This window comes from Haliaeetus albicilla, chromosome Z, assembly GCF_947461875.1.
Source record: "Haliaeetus albicilla chromosome Z, bHalAlb1.1, whole genome shotgun sequence".
Lineage (NCBI taxonomy): Eukaryota > Metazoa > Chordata > Aves > Accipitriformes > Accipitridae > Haliaeetus > Haliaeetus albicilla.
This window is the reverse complement of record NC_091516.1, coordinates 17,491,183-17,509,531: the sequence shown is the minus strand read 5'-3', so window position 1 is coordinate 17,509,531 and position 18,349 is coordinate 17,491,183. Positions and strand designations below refer to the sequence as shown.

At 41.5% G+C, this 18,349-nt stretch overlaps 1 protein-coding gene across 3 annotated transcripts in view; it reads left to right on the top strand.

Moving 5' to 3' along the window:
* The first annotated feature begins 9,597 nt into the window (after positions 1–9,597).
* RFX3 (regulatory factor X3) overlaps positions 9,598–18,349 on the top strand; it is a 128,770-nt gene continuing 120,018 nt past the window's right edge. Inside the window, exon 1 of one of the 3 annotated variants that reach the window (XM_069776863.1) lies at positions 9,598–10,009. Coding sequence is in view for 2 of the 3 variants with exons in the window: in XM_069776862.1 (XP_069632963.1) it covers positions 10,291–10,414 (124 nt within the window). In the remaining variant the exon portion in view is untranslated. Of the gene's footprint in view, positions 10,010–10,273; positions 10,415–18,349 lie in introns of those variants that run through there. The other 2 variants (XM_069776862.1, XM_069776861.1) reach the window with 2 other exon arrangements.

Sequence of the window (18,349 nt, the reverse complement as noted above, 5' to 3'; positions counted from 1 at the left end):
CAGAGAACTACAGACTGATCATCTTCACCTCAATCCCAGAGAAGGTGACTGGCAGCAAATAATCCAGGACACCATTTCCAGACATTTTGAGAAAAAGAAGGTGAGGTGACTGGGAGTAGTCAGCATGGATTTATGAAGGGTAAATCATGTGTGACCAACCTGATAACCTTCTGTAATGAAATGACTGGCTTGATGGATGAGTGGAAAGTAGTGGTTGTTGTTTATCTCAACCTCAGCGGGGGTTTTGACACTGTCTTCTGTAAACTCCTCAGACGAACTGATGATGCATGGACTACAAAAATGGAGGTGGATTGAAAACTGGCTGAACTGCCAGGCCCAAAGGGTTGTGGTCACTGGCACAAAGTCCAGCTCGTGTGGGGTGGTCACTACTGGTATGCTACAGGGATTGAGACTGAGTCCAGTACTATTTAACAATTTCATTGATGGCTTAGAGGTGGTGGGACAAGAGTGCCACTTAGCAAATTTGCAGATGATACAGAACTGAGATGAGTGCTGCTATTCAGAGGGACCTCGACAGGCTGGAGAAATGGGTCAACAGGAACATCATGACATTCAAGAGAAGAAAATGCCAAGTCCTGCACTTGGGGAGAAATAACCTCCCACACCAGCACAGGCTGAGGTCCGACAAGCTGGAAGGCAGCTTTGACAAAAAAGGCCTGGAGGTCCTGGAAGATGAGTACACCATGAGCTAGCAACATGCCCTTGCAGCAAAGGCCAACAGCCTCCAGAGCTGCATTAGGAAGAGTGTTGCCAGCAAGTGGGGGAATGTCATCCTTCCTCTCTGTTCAGCCCTGGTGAGAGACAGCTGAAGCACTGTGTGCTGTCCTGGCCTCACCAGTGCGAGAGACATGGACATACTGGAGTGAGTCCAGCAAAGGGCTACAAGGTTGGTTAAGAAACTGAAGCATTTCTCATACAAGAAAAGGCTGAGAGAGCTGGGAGTCTTTAACCTGGATAAGAGAAGGCTCAGGGAGATCTTGTCACTGTATATAACTATCTGATGGGCAGAGTGAAGATGATGGACGCAGACTCCTTTCAGTGGCCCCCAGTGATAGGAGAAGCAGCAAGGGGCACAAATCAAAATACATAGAATTCCACTGAAATATTAAGAAGAAACTTTTTTTACAGTGGGAGTGGTTGAACACTGGAACAGGTTGCTCAGAGAAGCTGTGAAGTCTCCATCCCTGGAAATACACAAACATGACTGGACACGGCCCTGAGCAACCTGCTCTGGCTGACCTGTTCTGGGCAGGGGTAGGACTGGGCGCTCTCCAGAGGTGCCAGCCAGCCTCAATGCTTCTGCAGCTCTGTGGTTGGAACCTCATTGAGACCCAATGGTAGCACAGCACAGTCACAGGAACAAGAACTGGCCACGCTGTGCTGCTGCCAATATGGTCTCAGCAAGGAGGAACAGGATCTGAAATTTGTATTTAGAAAATATCAGGAACACATGGAATAGAGAGCTGTAGTCCTTCATTTTATACATCATGTGCTTTGAACAAACTCAGATAGCACTTGGGGGAAAAAAACAAGGCTTTAGCCTGAAAAGGGATGAACCCAAAATTTCTTTCTGCCTCTGTCTTCCAAACACAGTCTGAGCCACTTTTCTTGACCACTCGCTTTTTGCCTTGAGTTTTGGCCTTTGCCTTTCCCAGTTGCTGTAGCAGGGGACATGGTGCTCAGGCCTCCCCTGCGCTGACTTGCCTGCTGCACTGCCACCCCACGCCTCTGCCCAGCATTCCAGTGGCCAGCATAACAGTGAGGGGGGTCTGCACACCCAGGATGCTTACCCTGGCCCACAGGTACCCACATGGCTGATCCTGTACTGCTGATGTCCTTTACTGAGGAAGCTCATGCGGTGCTCTCAGCAGGGAAGGAGTTCACACCCACATTTGTCAAAGCACTGGAGCATGCTTCAGCCCGAGGGTGATGAACTAAGGTTATGGAGCAGGCTGCTGGCAGCACCCAAACTTACCCTGATTATCAAGCTCTTGGAAATATTACTTCTGCTCTTTCTGCCTCCTCCTGCTTTAAACAAGCATCAGGTTTGTCACAGTCCAGCAGCTCAAGTGCCCCAGTCAACCTCCTGAGACAGACTTTTGGGGCAGCCACAGCCTACCTTACTTGAGCACTGTTGCTGGGACAGACATATTTGCCTCCATTTCACAGCCGTGCAGCCACCACCAATGGACACAGCCAGCATCTTCCCCCGCTCCCCACCTCCACAAACTAACCCATGCCTGGCTTGCTGGGGTGCAACTCAGAGCCAGCAAGGAGCAGCAAGTGCTCCCACAAAGACTGATGTGCCCAAAGCCGCCCGCATGTCAGGCAGGTTATTGTAACCTAAGTATTTGCAAGGCAGCCTACAAGCCTGTGGTTTGGACACAAAGCAGTCATGCTAGCTCTGAGTACTGTGTAGGTACAGCCTCCAGTAGGGGTTAGGACAGTGAAAATGAGCTGAGGAACCCCACAGAGCCTCAGTCAAGTAAATGGGACTCTGCCTGCGTGGAAGGGGCCATGCACTTTTGAGTTTTTTTACATGCTTGTAATTTTGGATGCTACCAAAAAGAAAAAAATAAGTCCCCAAATAGCAACAGATTTTAAGCTTTAATATGTAACAGGTTTTGAGTTTGACAGATTTGATTGTACAAATTAGGAGAGAAATGAAAATACACATAATAGGCTTGAATAAATGTTCTCTCTAGGCTCACTGCAATCGGGGAAAAAAGTGTCATGCAAAACTGTACATATTTATACCAAAAACAGGCCACAATGCCCTTGATTGTATACCACAACTCCCACTGCAAATTTGTATTTTCATAACATTGTATGTGTTTGGCTAACTGACTCAATATAGAAAGCGTTATATCACAAACAAAGGCTGTTCTTCACAAATGCCAAGTCTAGCAAAAGACCCTAGACTGGTTTACTCTAGCCCAGCCTAGTGATGAAGTATCCCCATTTGACTTCAACGAAGAAGCCAAATCTATGTAAACAAGTAGTTTATTTATTTGGTTTATAATTGTATGCTGAATTTAAATTAAGATCTACTAGGTATATGTTCTTGAGGGTGGATAGTTGTATCTCTATTAGATTTTTAAAATTAATCTGCAAAAATACCCACTCATGGAGTAGGTAGTACAGTTCTCACAAAGAGTACTGTGTGTTGCATTCTCAAAAAAACATTCCTTCACTACTTCAGCTGTCTGAACTTTTTTCCTAGAAAGGGCAATGCTCACTTGGTCTTCATAGCAGTTACGAAGTCCAGCCACAGTCTGGTGAAGGCAAGGACTTGCACAAACTCTGCAGGACATCAGAGTGCAGAAAGTGATGATTAATTACTTTATCCTTTCTCACTGTCTGGAGTGGATTGATTTAATCAGAACAGATCAAGGGGATAATTCCATCCAACCGACAGACTCTTCTGCCATGGTCTTTGAGCGTAAGGGAGAAATTTTAAAACCTCATGTGTGGCCAGACAGCTGAAGACCTTCTCTGGTGTCTGTACAAAAGCCAGTGCTTACACTCAGGAACCTCTGGCATTACCTCATCTACAAAGGTCATCAATTTGGCACCATTCCCTGACATTAGAAATGTCAGAAGCAAAACAATTTCTGTAGAAATTGTTTAAGTGACTGTCCTAACTCTGGTTAAAAAACTACGAACCCTAAATTCAGTAATCAAAGGAATTTCTTCCAGGATTATGGTTGGAGATTTTAGTAATTTTCCTAAAAAAGAAGTGGATTCTCAGTGGCTGGTATAATCTCAGATTTCACCTGGCAACCAAACAAATCTATATTTGTTTATTTAAGATACAATGTGGCTTAACATATGCCTACTCAGTGTTTTTTACACTTGTTACATCAGATGCTGAAGAATGATGAATTTCTTTTATACTGGATTATTTTTCCTCATTATATAGGAAAAGCTGCTCTAGGATTATATGTCAATATAATTTTAAAAGTCACTACTGACACTTCTGTGTATAACACTGGTTTATTACAAACAGTAACCAAACTGTAAGAGACTTTAAATACTGATTAACATGTGAAGCTTCTAAATCAACTATGGATATGCCTACTACAACATTTTAGTTCATATCAACAGTGCATTGTCAAGGCAAATCCCTTACCACCCCCACTTGGCGTGCTTTGATTCTCTTCATGATGCAGTCTTGGTGCATGCAAACTTCACGTGCATTTTCAAGGCCCATTTCCAATGCAAGCAAACTGGAAGATGTATTCCACAAGTACACATAGTATGTTTCAGTTGCTAATGTGGGTGCAAGAGCCTCAACTCAGTGAGTGGGCTGCAACCCTTTAAGTCCTCCAGTGTATAGCAAGCACTGAGGTAGCTGCAGAAAGCTCTCAGTATGTACAGCTTATGCCACATCCGGGAGTGCTTTTCATGCACATACAGTGCATGAAAGGCCAGGTGTCACCAGTTTTACCTTTGCTCTTAAAGTCAGCCTTTACAGTCACTTCTTGCCATCTTGTTCCCTCCGCACCCCTGCAAATGATGGCATTGTCCATGTCTTCCTTGTCTTGGAATTGTCAACAGGGTGCCACATGGGAAACTACAGGGAATCCGGGAAAGTGCACTTCTTGTAAAACTGTGCAAACGGAGATCTCTCAGTACAAGGAGGATCCCAAACTGATGGTCTGCCAGTGATCGTCTCATCAACCAGTGATGAGAGGACCAGCAGCTATGGTAAAATACAATTTAAGAAGATGAAGTAGTTTCTATCTGGAAAAGATGTAGACTTATCTTGATCAGAACCCAGGACTTCCAGAGCAGCATTGCAGTACTGTCCACAAAACAGAGGGCCTAGGCAACCACAAGGTGGGTACATTACTGAGTTTCCTGCCCAGCAAAGCAGTGTGGCCATCTGTTCCCACCCCCAAGTCAAACATGCAGGCTGCACTGGTAGCTGAGTCAGTAGAGAAAAAGGAGTCTCTGTTCCTCAGCTAGCTGGTACAGATTGATAGAGGAATCCTGGTCTTCCTGAATGAACAGCAAGGACACATGGCCAGCAGGTCGAGGGAGGCGATTCTGCCCCTCTACTCCGCTCTGGTGAGACCCCACCTGGCATACTGCATCCAGCTCTGTAGTCCTCAGCACAGCAAAGACATGGACCTGCTGGAGCAGGTCCAGAGGAGGGCCACAAAAATGATCAAAGGGATGGAACACCTACCTCTCCTGTGAGAAAAGGCTGAGACAGTTGGGGTTGTTCAGCCTGGAGAACAGAAGGCTCCGGGCAGACCTTATTGCAGCCTTTCAATACTTAATGGGAACTTACAAGAAAGATGGGGAGACTTTTAGCAGGGCCTGTAGTGATAGGACAAGTGGTAATGGTTTTAAACTAAATAAGGTAGATTCAGACTGGATGTAAGGAAGAAATTTTTTACAATGAGGATGGTGAAACACTGGAACAGGTTGCCCAGAGAGGTGGTAGATGCCCTGTCCCTGGAGACATTCAAGGTCAGGTTGAACAGGGCTGTCAGCAACCTGATCTAGTTGAATATGTCCCTGCTCATTGCAGGGGGGTTGGAGTAGACGACCTTTAAAGGTCCCTTCCAACCCAAACTATTCTATGATTCTGTGATTCTATTATACTCCAGGATGCTAGCTGAAGAAGAAAAGCCAGCATAAAAAAGCACATACTGTTCATGCAAACAGCAAGGGACCAACCCTATGGTCCAAGCCAACTTCACCTAACCCTATAAAAACCCAACAATAACAGTAGGCATTTGGAGAATGTGTATCACACATAGCTGGACTACAGGTATGCAGATCACCATGCAAGAGGAGACATCCACATCATGAGGGAGATAGGTAGTAAATACTCAAGAGACCAGTGAATGACTTGTTATGGCTGTAAGATAGCGTAAGATAAGTGTAAGATTGCTACTTGTACTAGTATTTACCAATTAGGTAAGTAATAAATAACTAATTTACTTAAGTAGAATTGTGTGGTGGTCTGTGTATTTACTACAGTATCCAAAAGAACCATGACAAGCAGCCTGACAGTGTAGCCTCTAGATCCGCACTAAGTTGCCTCTCCCTTAGCATCAACGTCCATACATATCTCCTTTCCTTTCTCCCCCTTATCACAAGCACTCACAAGAATGGAAAAGACACAAACCAATGGGACTAGACTTCAGAGAAAGCAAAAGGGCTTGTTCCTTCTTGTAACAACAGCTGCCAGAGAGTTGGCTCTTCTTGACAAAAGAAGTTGTGAATGCAAAGCTTATACATGAGTTTAAGGGGAGACTGGACAAATTCTTGGAAAAGATTATCTGAAGGTTATAAGAAAGACAAATCATGCAAGGTTCAGAAAACCTCTGAGCTGAAAAATAGGGTGGCAAAGTTAACAAGTGAAATGCATGTATATGCTTGTTCTTGCACTTCTCTAGGCATTAACTTATACTAACTGGGCCAATAAGACTACTGGATTAGATGTACCTGTGGTCTGATTCAGTTTGATTGCTCTTACACACTTTACATTAGTATTTTGTATTGTCTTTATACTGTTTCATAAGATATATAGATATTGTGTTCTGCACAACATGGCTGATAGGAATGCCTTATGGTACATTTCAGATAAGATACAAATGACAGGCTGTATGGGAAAACCGTTTGGAAACACAACCAGCCTATGAAGTAGACTTAAAAAATGGGCTATGTTGTATGAGATTACTACACAGGCTAATTATGACATTATAAGAAATATCCAAACTCTAGAAGATTCTTTATTTTGGAAAAGTCCTGAGGGATGGCAATGTAGTTCTGTGGAAGATCAAAAACTGAAAGCATTACAAATCTATTATCAGAAAAAAAAGTACTTCATAGGAATAGCCTTTCTTCCATTATCATTCTCAACATAAGAAACTGCAGTATAAATTCCTGCATATGAAACCAATTCTTTTTCAGAGGTTTTAAAGTTTTGATTCTGACAACAAAAAGCAATACTTTTCAAAGTACATGAGCAAATTATGTCCAACCCTGTTTTAGTTCACTGGTGAAAAACTTTGATTATAGTCTGATTATTCCTTATCCACATAAGAAGGCATAAAATTGAGATATACAGTATATTTTGCATCTAAATATAAAATACAAGGCTTTTAACAATACAACCACTTTTCATAGTGCTTTCATATTTTAATTTGGCAGGTTAATACTGTCATTATGAGGTGATTGAATGTTATTATTGATTATCTTGCAATGAGTAACTGTTGGCAAGTTCAAAAAAAAGAGATCATCTCTTAAAAAAATTAAGATGAGATGCGTTCTTTGATAAAGATCAAATTGATAAAAATTTGAGATAAAAATTTGTAGAAATATATTTGAAATTATTTGAAACAGAACTTCAGCTTCCATTAGGCCCTGACTGATCTAAGTGGGTACATCTGCAAATTAATTTCATAGATGGAAGCATCAGAATATTGAAGAGATTAAATAATTTCCCTGTAACAAAAGTAGCTACTACCCTCTTTCTGACACAGCAAGTGATCATGTATTTAGAGACTGAAATGCCTGTATAGACTAAAATATTCTGCAAATATACTGGCTCAAGGAGACAAGTATAGTGATATTTATATGTGCATATTTTAAATTTCTGCCAAGGCCTGAATTAGGTTTGATTTGTTCCTTTCACACACATAGACACATAAAGTTCTACGATTTGAGAACGCAAATCAAGACCCCAGTGCTTTTATCCTTCAATATTACAACATTTACCAGAGCTCATGCTGTTCATCTTGCCAAGCAAATAAGCACGCAGGTGACAATTAACACAACAGAAAAGAGAGTTCAGTTTCAAGAAGTAAAAAACTTAAGATCGACACTTTGTTTAGCAACATGGATGAGATGAATGTTGCTAAAGCTTTACCTTGGAATTGAGTCAACATTGCTCTGGCAATAATTTTCTGGTGAAACTACCCAGTGTTCAACACCCCTTTTTGTCCTTTACGTTGTTCACATGAAATTTAAAATTCAATATAAACACAAATCCTCAAACCTTTCAATGTACTGTCAGCTAAATAAAACTACCATGTATTTGCTGGACAGATAGAATGGAAGATGGTTATCAGAGTATCTTTTACCTTCAAATGAGTGGACTGCTTAAATGCATTGCTATGTATTGTTATTAAATTAGATTACTTATGGTTGTGCCTCATCTTAGTGTTTCTGATTGACAAGGCTACTGTTGCAAGTGAGTGTGAGCTCTTAAAACACTTAGACATCCACTGAAGTTGAAGATCCCAGCAGTTACTAGTTTAGCATCTCAGCAGGATTAAGTTCCACAGCAGGAATCAGTAAGACACAGCTTCAGCTGTAGAAGTGCACAGTTTTGTTATTTCAAGATTGTTCTGTTACAGACTTAAAGCTCCGTCAGTTGTTTTATTTTTATATACCTACAGATTTTTCAGTATTTTTGGTAAATAGTTGTTACAGTTATGATGGGTCACATGGGACCCTGAAAATCACAGTAAATCTATTAATGTTTGGAAAATGCTTCTGTAGTATGTAAGAGCAATATCGATCTGTTCCTGTAGGGTCAGGTGTAGTGGAGTGGTTGTAGGGTATGCGAGGCAAATGTCAGGTGCTTATAGCGACAGGTATGAGAAAGATGTCAAATTGTTAAACCGCGTGTTGGTAACAGAACATGTAAGGATACGGACCAGTACACAGGAAACGGTCATGAGGGAATTACATGGTTTGCATAGATCACAGGCAAGCGTGACTGGCTACACAGACAGCAGCAGCTGTGTATTGAGCTGTAGGGATACTCTGCAGGTTAGTAAAGAGCTGCAGATGCGGATTCACTGGGACTAGAGAGCCACGCTGTAGTGGCGGTTGGATGCGTGGCCATCGTACGCAGTCAGGAAATCACCTACCCCTCCACGTCACCTGCCCCCCACGTACACACCTAGAACGAACAGAGACACAAACTGTCGGGAGAAGATCAGCCGGTTTCCACAGCTGTTGTGTCACCACCGCACCCACGTCGTCCACGGCCCCACCGCCTGCACAGAGCTCGAGGCCCGTCGGCGCGGCAGGGCCAAGCGGACCCAGGGCGGCCACCGGAGGCCCCGGGGCCTTGGCTCGGCCACTGCGTGCCCTTCCGCCTCCCCGCCGGAGGAGCCCAGAGCGGGCAGGGACACCGCCGAGCCACAGGGCTGCCGGCCCGGCCGCCGCTGCCCCTCCCGCCTTAAAATGGCGGCAGCCGGGCAGCTCCTCCACCGCCAGCGGCTCGTCGCTGCCATTTTCCGAAGGGAGGAGGCGCGGGGCGCCTGTGACGGGCGGCGGTGGGAGGGGGAGAGCAGCCGCCGCCGGGCCTAACTTCCTGCCCGTCCCGCCCGCCGGCGGGCGCTGTGCGACCCCCGCGGCGGGCAGCGCGCCACAGCCGGGCCCCCTCCTCCTCGCCCGCCGGAAGTGGCGTCAGGCGGCCGCCGGCCCGGCCCAGGCAGCACCCGCGCGGCCACGCCCCTCGCGGAGGGCCCTGCGCCTCCCCACCCGCCGCCGCCCGCCGGCCTCCCCGCCGCCGCCGCCGCCCCTGCGCCCGCCCGCGCCGGCGGCCCTGGGGCGGCACGAGAGCCGAGGCGGTGCCCGCTCCGGCTGAGGGAGCCGCCCCGGCCCCGGCCCCGGCCCCGGCCCTGGCCCCGGCCTCGGCCCCGTCCGTTAGGGCAGGCCCCGCCTCTTCCGGGCCTCTCCGGCTGGGCCGCCGCCTCCTCCCTCGCTCGCTCTCCCTTTTGTGAGTTATAGCAACCGTTGCCTTGTGAATCAAGCGCCATAGTCACCGTAGTCCTGGCGACTGTTACCCATCAACAACAACCGCTCCTCTCCTGCTCCTCCTCCTCCTCCTCCTGCTGCTGCTCCTCCTCACCCCCTTCCTCATCGTCACCCACAACAACAACAACAACAACAACAGCCACCTCCAGCAGCAACGACAGCGGGGACACCACCGCAGCCCGCCTCAGCCCAGGTGAATACGCTCGTCGGGCGCACGCCGGCCCTCCCTCCGCTCGCCCTCCCCCAGCCCCTGCCTCCCCCCCTCCTCGCAGCATCCGGGCCGGGGCTGCTCCCTTGGGCTGCGCGGTTGGCTGCGGTGCGGCGAGGGGGACGTGGGTCGTCCTCCCGGCTCTGCCGCTCCCCCTCCCCCCGTCATTCTCCCGCTCCCGCCCGTCCCTGTCGCCGGGCTCGCTGCCCTTTTGCGGTTTACTCTGCGGTTGGGTGGGGAGCGCGCTCTTGAGAGGGGCGGTTGGGATGGGGGTGCCCGTTGGGCGGGGAGGAGAGCTGGCCGCCGTGCGAAGTGAAGAGGAAGAGAGGCTCGGCGGTGATGGAGAAGGAGGCACGCTTCTGGGACCTCCAGGACAATTGCTCGGATGCGGTGGGTATGCGTCTTGCTCGCTCGCTCGTTTGCACGGATGGGGGAATGCAGAAACCGGGGCAGCAGGCTCCAGCCGCCGCCGAAGGTTACTTACTTTAAACCCTGAAAAAACCATGGGAGTAGGAGGAAAGATGCAGCCAGAGGCGGATCCTGTAGCACACCAGGAGCAGGGGGTGTTTTTCCCCTTTCGCTTGTAAGGGCCTTGCTCTGATCTGACGCAACTGCGAAATGTGGCAGATTTTTGTGAACCTGCTGTATGTTTTAATGATACTCTTTTGCTATCGATCATATCAACCGCTCTTCTGTGCTTTATGCAGCCATGTGATTTTTTCTTTTAGTCATAATTAATGTTGCTGCTTATTTTAGTGCAAGCTGTATTTTCTTTGTATTGTGAAGTGTTTTTTTGTTTATTCAATACCCCCACCCATACACACACAGAGTAGCAGGGTTTTTTTTCTTCTTGCCCTCCTTTTGCAGGGAATTATTTTTTAAATGATGCTTTCATACTGCCAATGTAGTATGAAACAGTGCATGTGTAGATCTAGTTTATGCACAGTGAGTTACATTTGTGTGGAGAGAATCCATTTCAGTTTCCTTAAACTCTCCACAATGAAGGAAATTCAAGATATTGACTGCGAGTTTGTGTGCTGAGCTGCAAAGAAAGGGGAAAACAAGAAATAGTATTTAAAAAAAAAATCTTTGTGATTTTATTACTACCGTATTTCAAGAGTATCCTTGGGAAAGAGGGAAGAGGCAGATTTTTACCTCTCAAGCAGCTGTAGTAGCAATTGTGTTATTAATGAGAATGTTTTGCATTTTTTTTCCAATCCAGAATGCTTGTTTTCTTCATCCTTTTTGTGATTGCTTATTAAGATCTAAAGATTTGTGGTGTCAGTGGCATCAAATCATACTTTATATACTTTTCAAATTCTTTTGGGTAAAGTGAATTTTTGGCACCTATTATGGCAATGAAATTAACTTTTAACATCTCCATATCCAGTTGGACTCTCCCCTTTGACTTGTCAAATTATGTGTTGTTGTGGCAAGCTTTTTTCTTTTTGAAGTGATGACTTATTTATTTCCCTATTGCTTTATTTAGTAAAAAAGTTAGGAAAAAGGATGTTCCTGTTTTTAATCTAAAATCTACATTTTAATTGTATATACACTTTTTCTATTTTTATATCTGTAAAACCCTGTGTAAAATGCAAGGTTTCTCATTACAATTTCAACAACAATACATTGGTTTGTCTCACATTGGAACTACCAATGAATGTGACAGGGGCAATTTTTTCAAGCAGCTATCAACTATAAAACATGCTGAGTAGTTAGTGCATTGTTGATATTAACATTTGTTGAGCTAAGGCACGTTGGATCTGTCTTTTTTTTAATGTATATTTCATGGGCCAACAAGAACTTGGAAAATACATTATTTCAAGTAATGACCACAGGTCTCTCCATTGTCATCTTTTTATGATTTTACTCAAGATGAAACCACTGAGTGCCAACTTTCTAGGTCCTGCTGTCAAATAAGTTCTAAAGATATTAAGAATTTTCAGTGTGAGTTAGTGTATCAGTTATATGGCTCATTTAAATCTTAATGTATTTGTTATTAGTTTTATCAGGTAGTTTATGCGATTCATTGGTTGTGAAATCATTCCTGGTATCTACTGTTGTTGAACAGAAAAGATGTCAGTTCTGCACCATGCCTTTCTTGAGTAGCCCTCTTAAAGTGGGACAGAGTACTACTCAGGATGGAATCCTTCCTGGGTGTTGAAATCTGTCTTTGCAGAACATGTATCCAGACTCCAAGTAGAAGAGGAAAGTGCATGCATAGGCTATGAGACAAACTTTCTGTTTTAACTCTGTGAGGAAATGTGTAATTGTTTCTTAAAAATCAGATTAAAAGTACGTGATTTTGTCTAAAACCGAAGACCTTTTTAGCCACATTTTCTTTAGCCAGTGACTGCAATTTGGAAAATAATAATGCAGCCGTAATCATCTCTTTTAGTATTGTGGACTTCACTGAGAAAAGTATTGACTCTATTCTCTCTGAAATACTGTAACCATCACAGATGAGATCTGCATTATGCATTCTGATTTGCTAATGCCCACAGCTATCAAAATAGTTGGTGTTTGTGATGCTAACCAGTGTTTGAAAATGAGGTGGCTTGTGATTTTTTTGTTCATTGGTTTTCATGACTTAGACTGTGTAACTAATTATGTTTCAGCATATCCTAATGAGCCTATCTGGATCATATGCTCTGTTGTGGTGTTAGTGAGCTAACCTTCATTGTGCTACTGTGGAGAAACCCTTTCAGTATTGTAGTGTAGGTAAATGAAATGGGAATCAGAGGTACAATGCTGGTAAAGAGTTTAAAGTCAGGGTGCTTTATTTGATAATTAGGTTCGGCTTTGTTAGCACTATCCCATTTCTTGTTCCCACCTGATAACAGTAGTTTGTTAATCACAAAACTGTCTACAGAAATAAATGTTGCCATTTCTTTTCATTTACTAAACTTTACATTGAGAGGGAAGGCTGTTACTGTTTTCTTCTCTTCTTACTTGAAAAGTAAGCAAGTATCTAAAATGCAATAATCTTTTATCATTGCAGTTCCTTTTGATGTTCTAGCTAGTGTTTCTGTTTTTCATACTTTACTTTGTCCTCTTACGAAAGGCATCCTTCCTTCTTAAAATATTCCATATTAGTATTTTTACCTGCAGTCTCCAAAAGCTTACCAGCCACAGGTATTGTCATGTGGAATACTTAAAAAATGAATAGGCTTTTAAGAATATATGTCTCTTAAATTCCTTTTTAAAAATTATTTTCAGTTGAAACATGTTGGGAATGCATCACAAATACTGACAGAATAAAAAATAAGGTTTCAGTGGTACTGTAGTATCCTTGTAGTTGGAGTTCCATTTCAAAATCAAACTCTTTGTCAAATGAATGTATTAGAATACCAAAAGCAGTATGTTTTTAAATTATGAATTAAACTACTTACTTTTTTACTAAGAATGAGGGCTGAAAAATTAAAGAAGTTTTTAAAATGAATAGGCTAATGTTTAAGATGATGTTTTTCTGTTAGCCACAAGTTTATTATTTATGTATTTCTGGTAAAGTTGGTTGTCAATCATAATGATAGTTCTCTTTTCTCATATATGTTATGTATACCTATATTTTGGAAATTTAAGGAGCAGTACATACACTGATTTGGCTAAATCTAGTTTGTTAGGGACAGATGGCTGATTAAACAGGTGTCACTTCATTTCTTGTGCATTGTGTTGAGACTTCCAGAGGTTTACAAAAGAGCTGCTAAAGCAGGTGGTGATCTCTGCTTTTGTCATTAGCAAAATGTACTTTTGTAGGAAATTATTTTCCCAGTGACTAGGTGTGTTTTAATAGTTAACATGTCATGTCAAAGTTCGAAGTGTTCCATATAGTACAATCATGTTATTTTTTAATTCTTTTCCCATTGGACTTTTAAAGGAGCTGTGACTATTTGAGTGTGAAATTTAGCAGTTTATGATTGTGTGAGTGGCTGTCGTCCTAATAATTTTCATTCTTGTAAGACCAAGAGCAGATATATTGCCTGATGTAACATGTTGTTTCACTAAGTTACTTACCTTTTTTTTTTTTTTTAAGAATATTTCACTTAAGAATATTTTTTAATAAAATAACACGGACAGAAGTTTGAAGCTAATCCTTTTTTTTCTGGTAACCTTTTATATTAGCACACCTGCAGGTTTGTTTTTTTTTTTTATTTTGTTTTTCAATAGTTATAATTTCCTCAGTTATAAAAGACTTTAATAAGAAAGAATGGAATTAAAATTTGATATCTAACAATTCTTAGGCATTTTTTGCTTTTAAGGGATCTTTTTTTTTTTTTTTTAATGTTGTCTTTTTTATAACAGTGACTGGTGTTTATTCTTGGTTATCTTCTTTCTAGTAGATGCACCAGAGGGTGCTATGCTATTTGAAGTACAAAAAGGAAAGAAAATCCTAAAAATTCTTTCATTTAAATACATTTATAATGTATGGTATTTGAATAAACCTTACTGAAATTTTTCTACTTTTTTCTGTGCGTTGCAATATAGCAAACTTACTATTTTGGCAACATTATGCTAAAAATCATGGGAGAAATTGGCCGTTCCATATCTGAGTATGTCTGTGTGTGTGTGTCTGTGTGTATATATACACACACACTTAAAATACAATCTCCACTCATTGAAAGAGAACAAACATTTATACATAAATTATGTCTGTATAGCATATAGCTGAAAGTGTTTATACTTACTGAAGTAGATTATTGCTCATCTGAAAAGCTCGATGAACTTACCCGAGACACACATGCATTTTGGAGTGACGTCTACTGTATATTTTTCATTTATAAGTCTATATTCACATTTTATGTAACTTGTTGATTTATAGCTGAATTATTTTTAAAAAATGCATTGCTATATATAGATTATTTTTCTTTCTTGCTGAAACTCTTCCTGGATGGAACTGGGGTTGAAGCTTACCTGTTTACTTCTGAATTGCAAAAGAGGCAGGAGCTTTAGTTGACTAGGATAGATATCTTTCTCCATCAATCATTAGTTCTAGCAAAGAACCACGCCCCCCCCCCCCCCCCCCCCCCCCGCAGCCAATCCCAAGCACCCCAAAACAAAAAAAAAATCCCAGTATAAAAGTACTATTGTCTGGGTATTTACCAGTACCACTGTTTCATTTCAGAAATTTCTCTGTGGATATATGAACCCAACAGATTAGAATTTCATTGTTGTAACTTCTGTAGTTTAATAATATCTATTGTTTTTCCATACACTGTAAGATTAATAAGGCAATGGGGTTTTTTGTGCATGTGGATGGATAATGGCTTCTAGTTCAGTGTGATTTCCCTGTGAAAGCATGTGAAAAGGTGCAGGCTGGGGCTGGGATAGTACACCTTAATTTACTTGGTTTTGCACACTACCTTTACTTGTTTTTCCTGTTCCACCATGGTAAGTTGTTTGGTTTTGGTCCACTAATTTCAGATTTAGTGGCCCAAAATCAAGAGGTGGTGGATGGACTGTGTTGTAAGTTGTATTTAATAAAGGAATTTCCTGTTCTACAATATAAATTTTAATGAGGCTTGGAAGTTTAAATTCTAGAAATTCAAGACTTCCTCTGTAAATTCCTAACTGATTTCTAACCCTACTTGTTTAAATTCTTACATGACATCCATAACAATGCTATGGGAACACCAAAGATTGTATATTAATCACTGAATTTGAGTGTACTTGTGACTTTTATTCATTATTTAGTGAGAGGAAAAAAATATCTAGCACCATTTTTAAAGGTCATTTCATCCACCTATAGACCCAGTACACTGAGTGTATCTCAGCTTCTTAGACCTTCTCTGAGGAAGTATTTCTTTAGTTCTCTCATTTTTCTTCTTATTGAAGTCTTGTTTCAAATAAGTTTATAAGGTCTTTAAGGCAAGAACCATGTCAGTAGATTTTGTTCGGCCTTTGGATGCTGCCACTACAGCTAATGACTCAGCCATGTTTACTGTTTATCTGCGAAGTAAATGGCTTCTCTCTTCTGTTTTATTACCTCATAATAATTAATCTAACTGTTTTCTCTTACATATCACCTCAGGGATGTCTTCTAAACACTAAAACTCAGTGTAGTTAAATCATGCAACATTGCAAAGTAGAAATAGAAACAATCTGTCAAAAGGTGCAGTATTTCACTTTGCAGGTGCCATTAAGCCAGTTTATTCAGTTAAGGTGTTCTGTTCTCTTGTCTGATTACTTCTTTTTCTGTGTTGTTAACTATACTTCCTTTACAAAGAATTGAAACAGTGCAATAGGATTCTGAGCTAGAACTACTTGCAACACGGTTACTAAGGTTATAGATAGCTATTTATTATGCTTCTGTAGAGCTAAAATTTGAAAATACATTTTTAGCTCCTATGAGCTAGTTCATGTCTGCTGAATTTTCAGATGATGCATTGTAAATTGTTTCTGGAGTACCTTTGCCCTGATTTTCTTTCCCCCCCTCCAAATGCACCTAAATCCAGGGGGGTAGAAGGACAAGCAGTCTTGCTTATGTAGCTCCCTTCATCTGACAATGATATTGGATGTTTATAAGCTATCTGAAGGGTTTACTTGCTAATGTATTAGTTGACCAGGATTGTGAATTTGAGCTAATATATTTCAGTGTGACCCATTGCACATACCCACAAAGCATTTACAAAAGTTGCTATTGGTTTGTGTAGCCTCATCTAAACAAAATGAGATACTGTCACCTGAGCTTTTTCTTCCTTATCTCTTAGAACCATTCTATGATTATCTCTTGGTAGCATTCTGCACTGCAAGCAGCTAAGAGTGCAATTTGACAATGCAAATCTTAGGTGAGTTGAACTACAAAAAGTAACTAGTGTTTACTAAGGACCACTAAGTCTAATCATTACAAGTAGGTGAAAGCAAAAATAACAAAATAATCATAGTTCTCTTGCCATTGGAAGGAGTGGTGAATGTCAGGATTTCTGTCTTACGTTAAATGTCTCACAAATTTGAAGATTCACATTCTACTTAATTGCTGCAAAAAAATTTCAGAATTCTCCATCTAGAGCCCTAACTGCTCTTTTACCGGTAAGATGTATGCTGTATTCTTACCTTTTTATTGCTTATTGATGTAAGCAGGAGACACAATAGAGTTACAGATTTAGTGAAGGAAGAATGTTTCCACTCCATGTTCTTGTTGATGAGATGTATATTGTAGATCTTCCATTAGGAAGGACATGAGGCTGTACACAAGGGATTGTTAATTTGTGTTTCTAGTTAAGTTTTTACACACTATGTTTATTACTGGGATTCAATGTTAATTGCTTTGGGTCTCTTGGAGAATTAGGAAAGACACAGTAAAGAAAAAAAACTTGCCTTAAAACTACTTGCCTTAATTCAAACCGCATACTTGCTTTTCAGAGTGCTTTTTTAGGAAATGAGTTGTTCCATAATAACAATTTTTAAACTACATTTACTCAAAATTTCTGATTAAAAAATCTAAAATAATTTAATGATCAGATCATACACATTTTTCAGTTAGTTAACTTATACAAAGTTCATGTTTAACTAAATATCTATGTCTTTACAGACTATTATACCCATTCATAAAATTAACATAGGATTTATGAAAACTATTTTGATTACTTCTGCAGAAAGGTCTGGCTGTATTCAATGTTACATTAGCCTTGGCTAGTGAGGAGTAGCTGAACTACCTGCATGGTAGCTGACTTACCAAATTAAATGTTAGCTATGAGGTGAAATGGACATGCTAGTTGAGTGTGTGGTAGCTAAGGTCATGTCAACATGCAAGTTTCTGTTTAGTATTTTATTTGGTCCACTCTGTATTAAACCACTTGAACTGAATTGCAATTTGCAAAAGAGTTGATAAATAACTCTTCTGTATTTATTTTATTGTTTTCTATCAGATTTAGTAAATGGAAAAACATAGAATCCAGTACATTTTTAACTCCTCAGAGTTGATTCTGTGTAATAGTAATAGCAATTCCCTATAGCTTCTAGGAAGACTATTCTCTGGACTTTCTGAGAGGCGTGAAAGCTCTTCTGTGAGCTATACCATCTTAACAGTTGTTTTAGGAAGTAAAACATGCTTAGCTTTAGAATGGAGGTATGTAGCACAGGAATATGGCTCCATTCCCTTATTTTGTGGAAATCCCTTTGTGCTCAGATTCTGGGTTTTAAAGTGAGGCGAGTATGAATGAGCTAAGATGAAAGCACTACTCTTTGTGGTATTGTCGCTTTCCGGGTGCTTTTTGGCTGAAGGTTGTCCTGAGTTGTTCTGTTTTTCTCCAACTCTCTGAAATTCCTTTGTACTGTAAGGACCATAGTCCTGACAGGGTATTTCAAGGAACAATAGTGGGCAGGTAA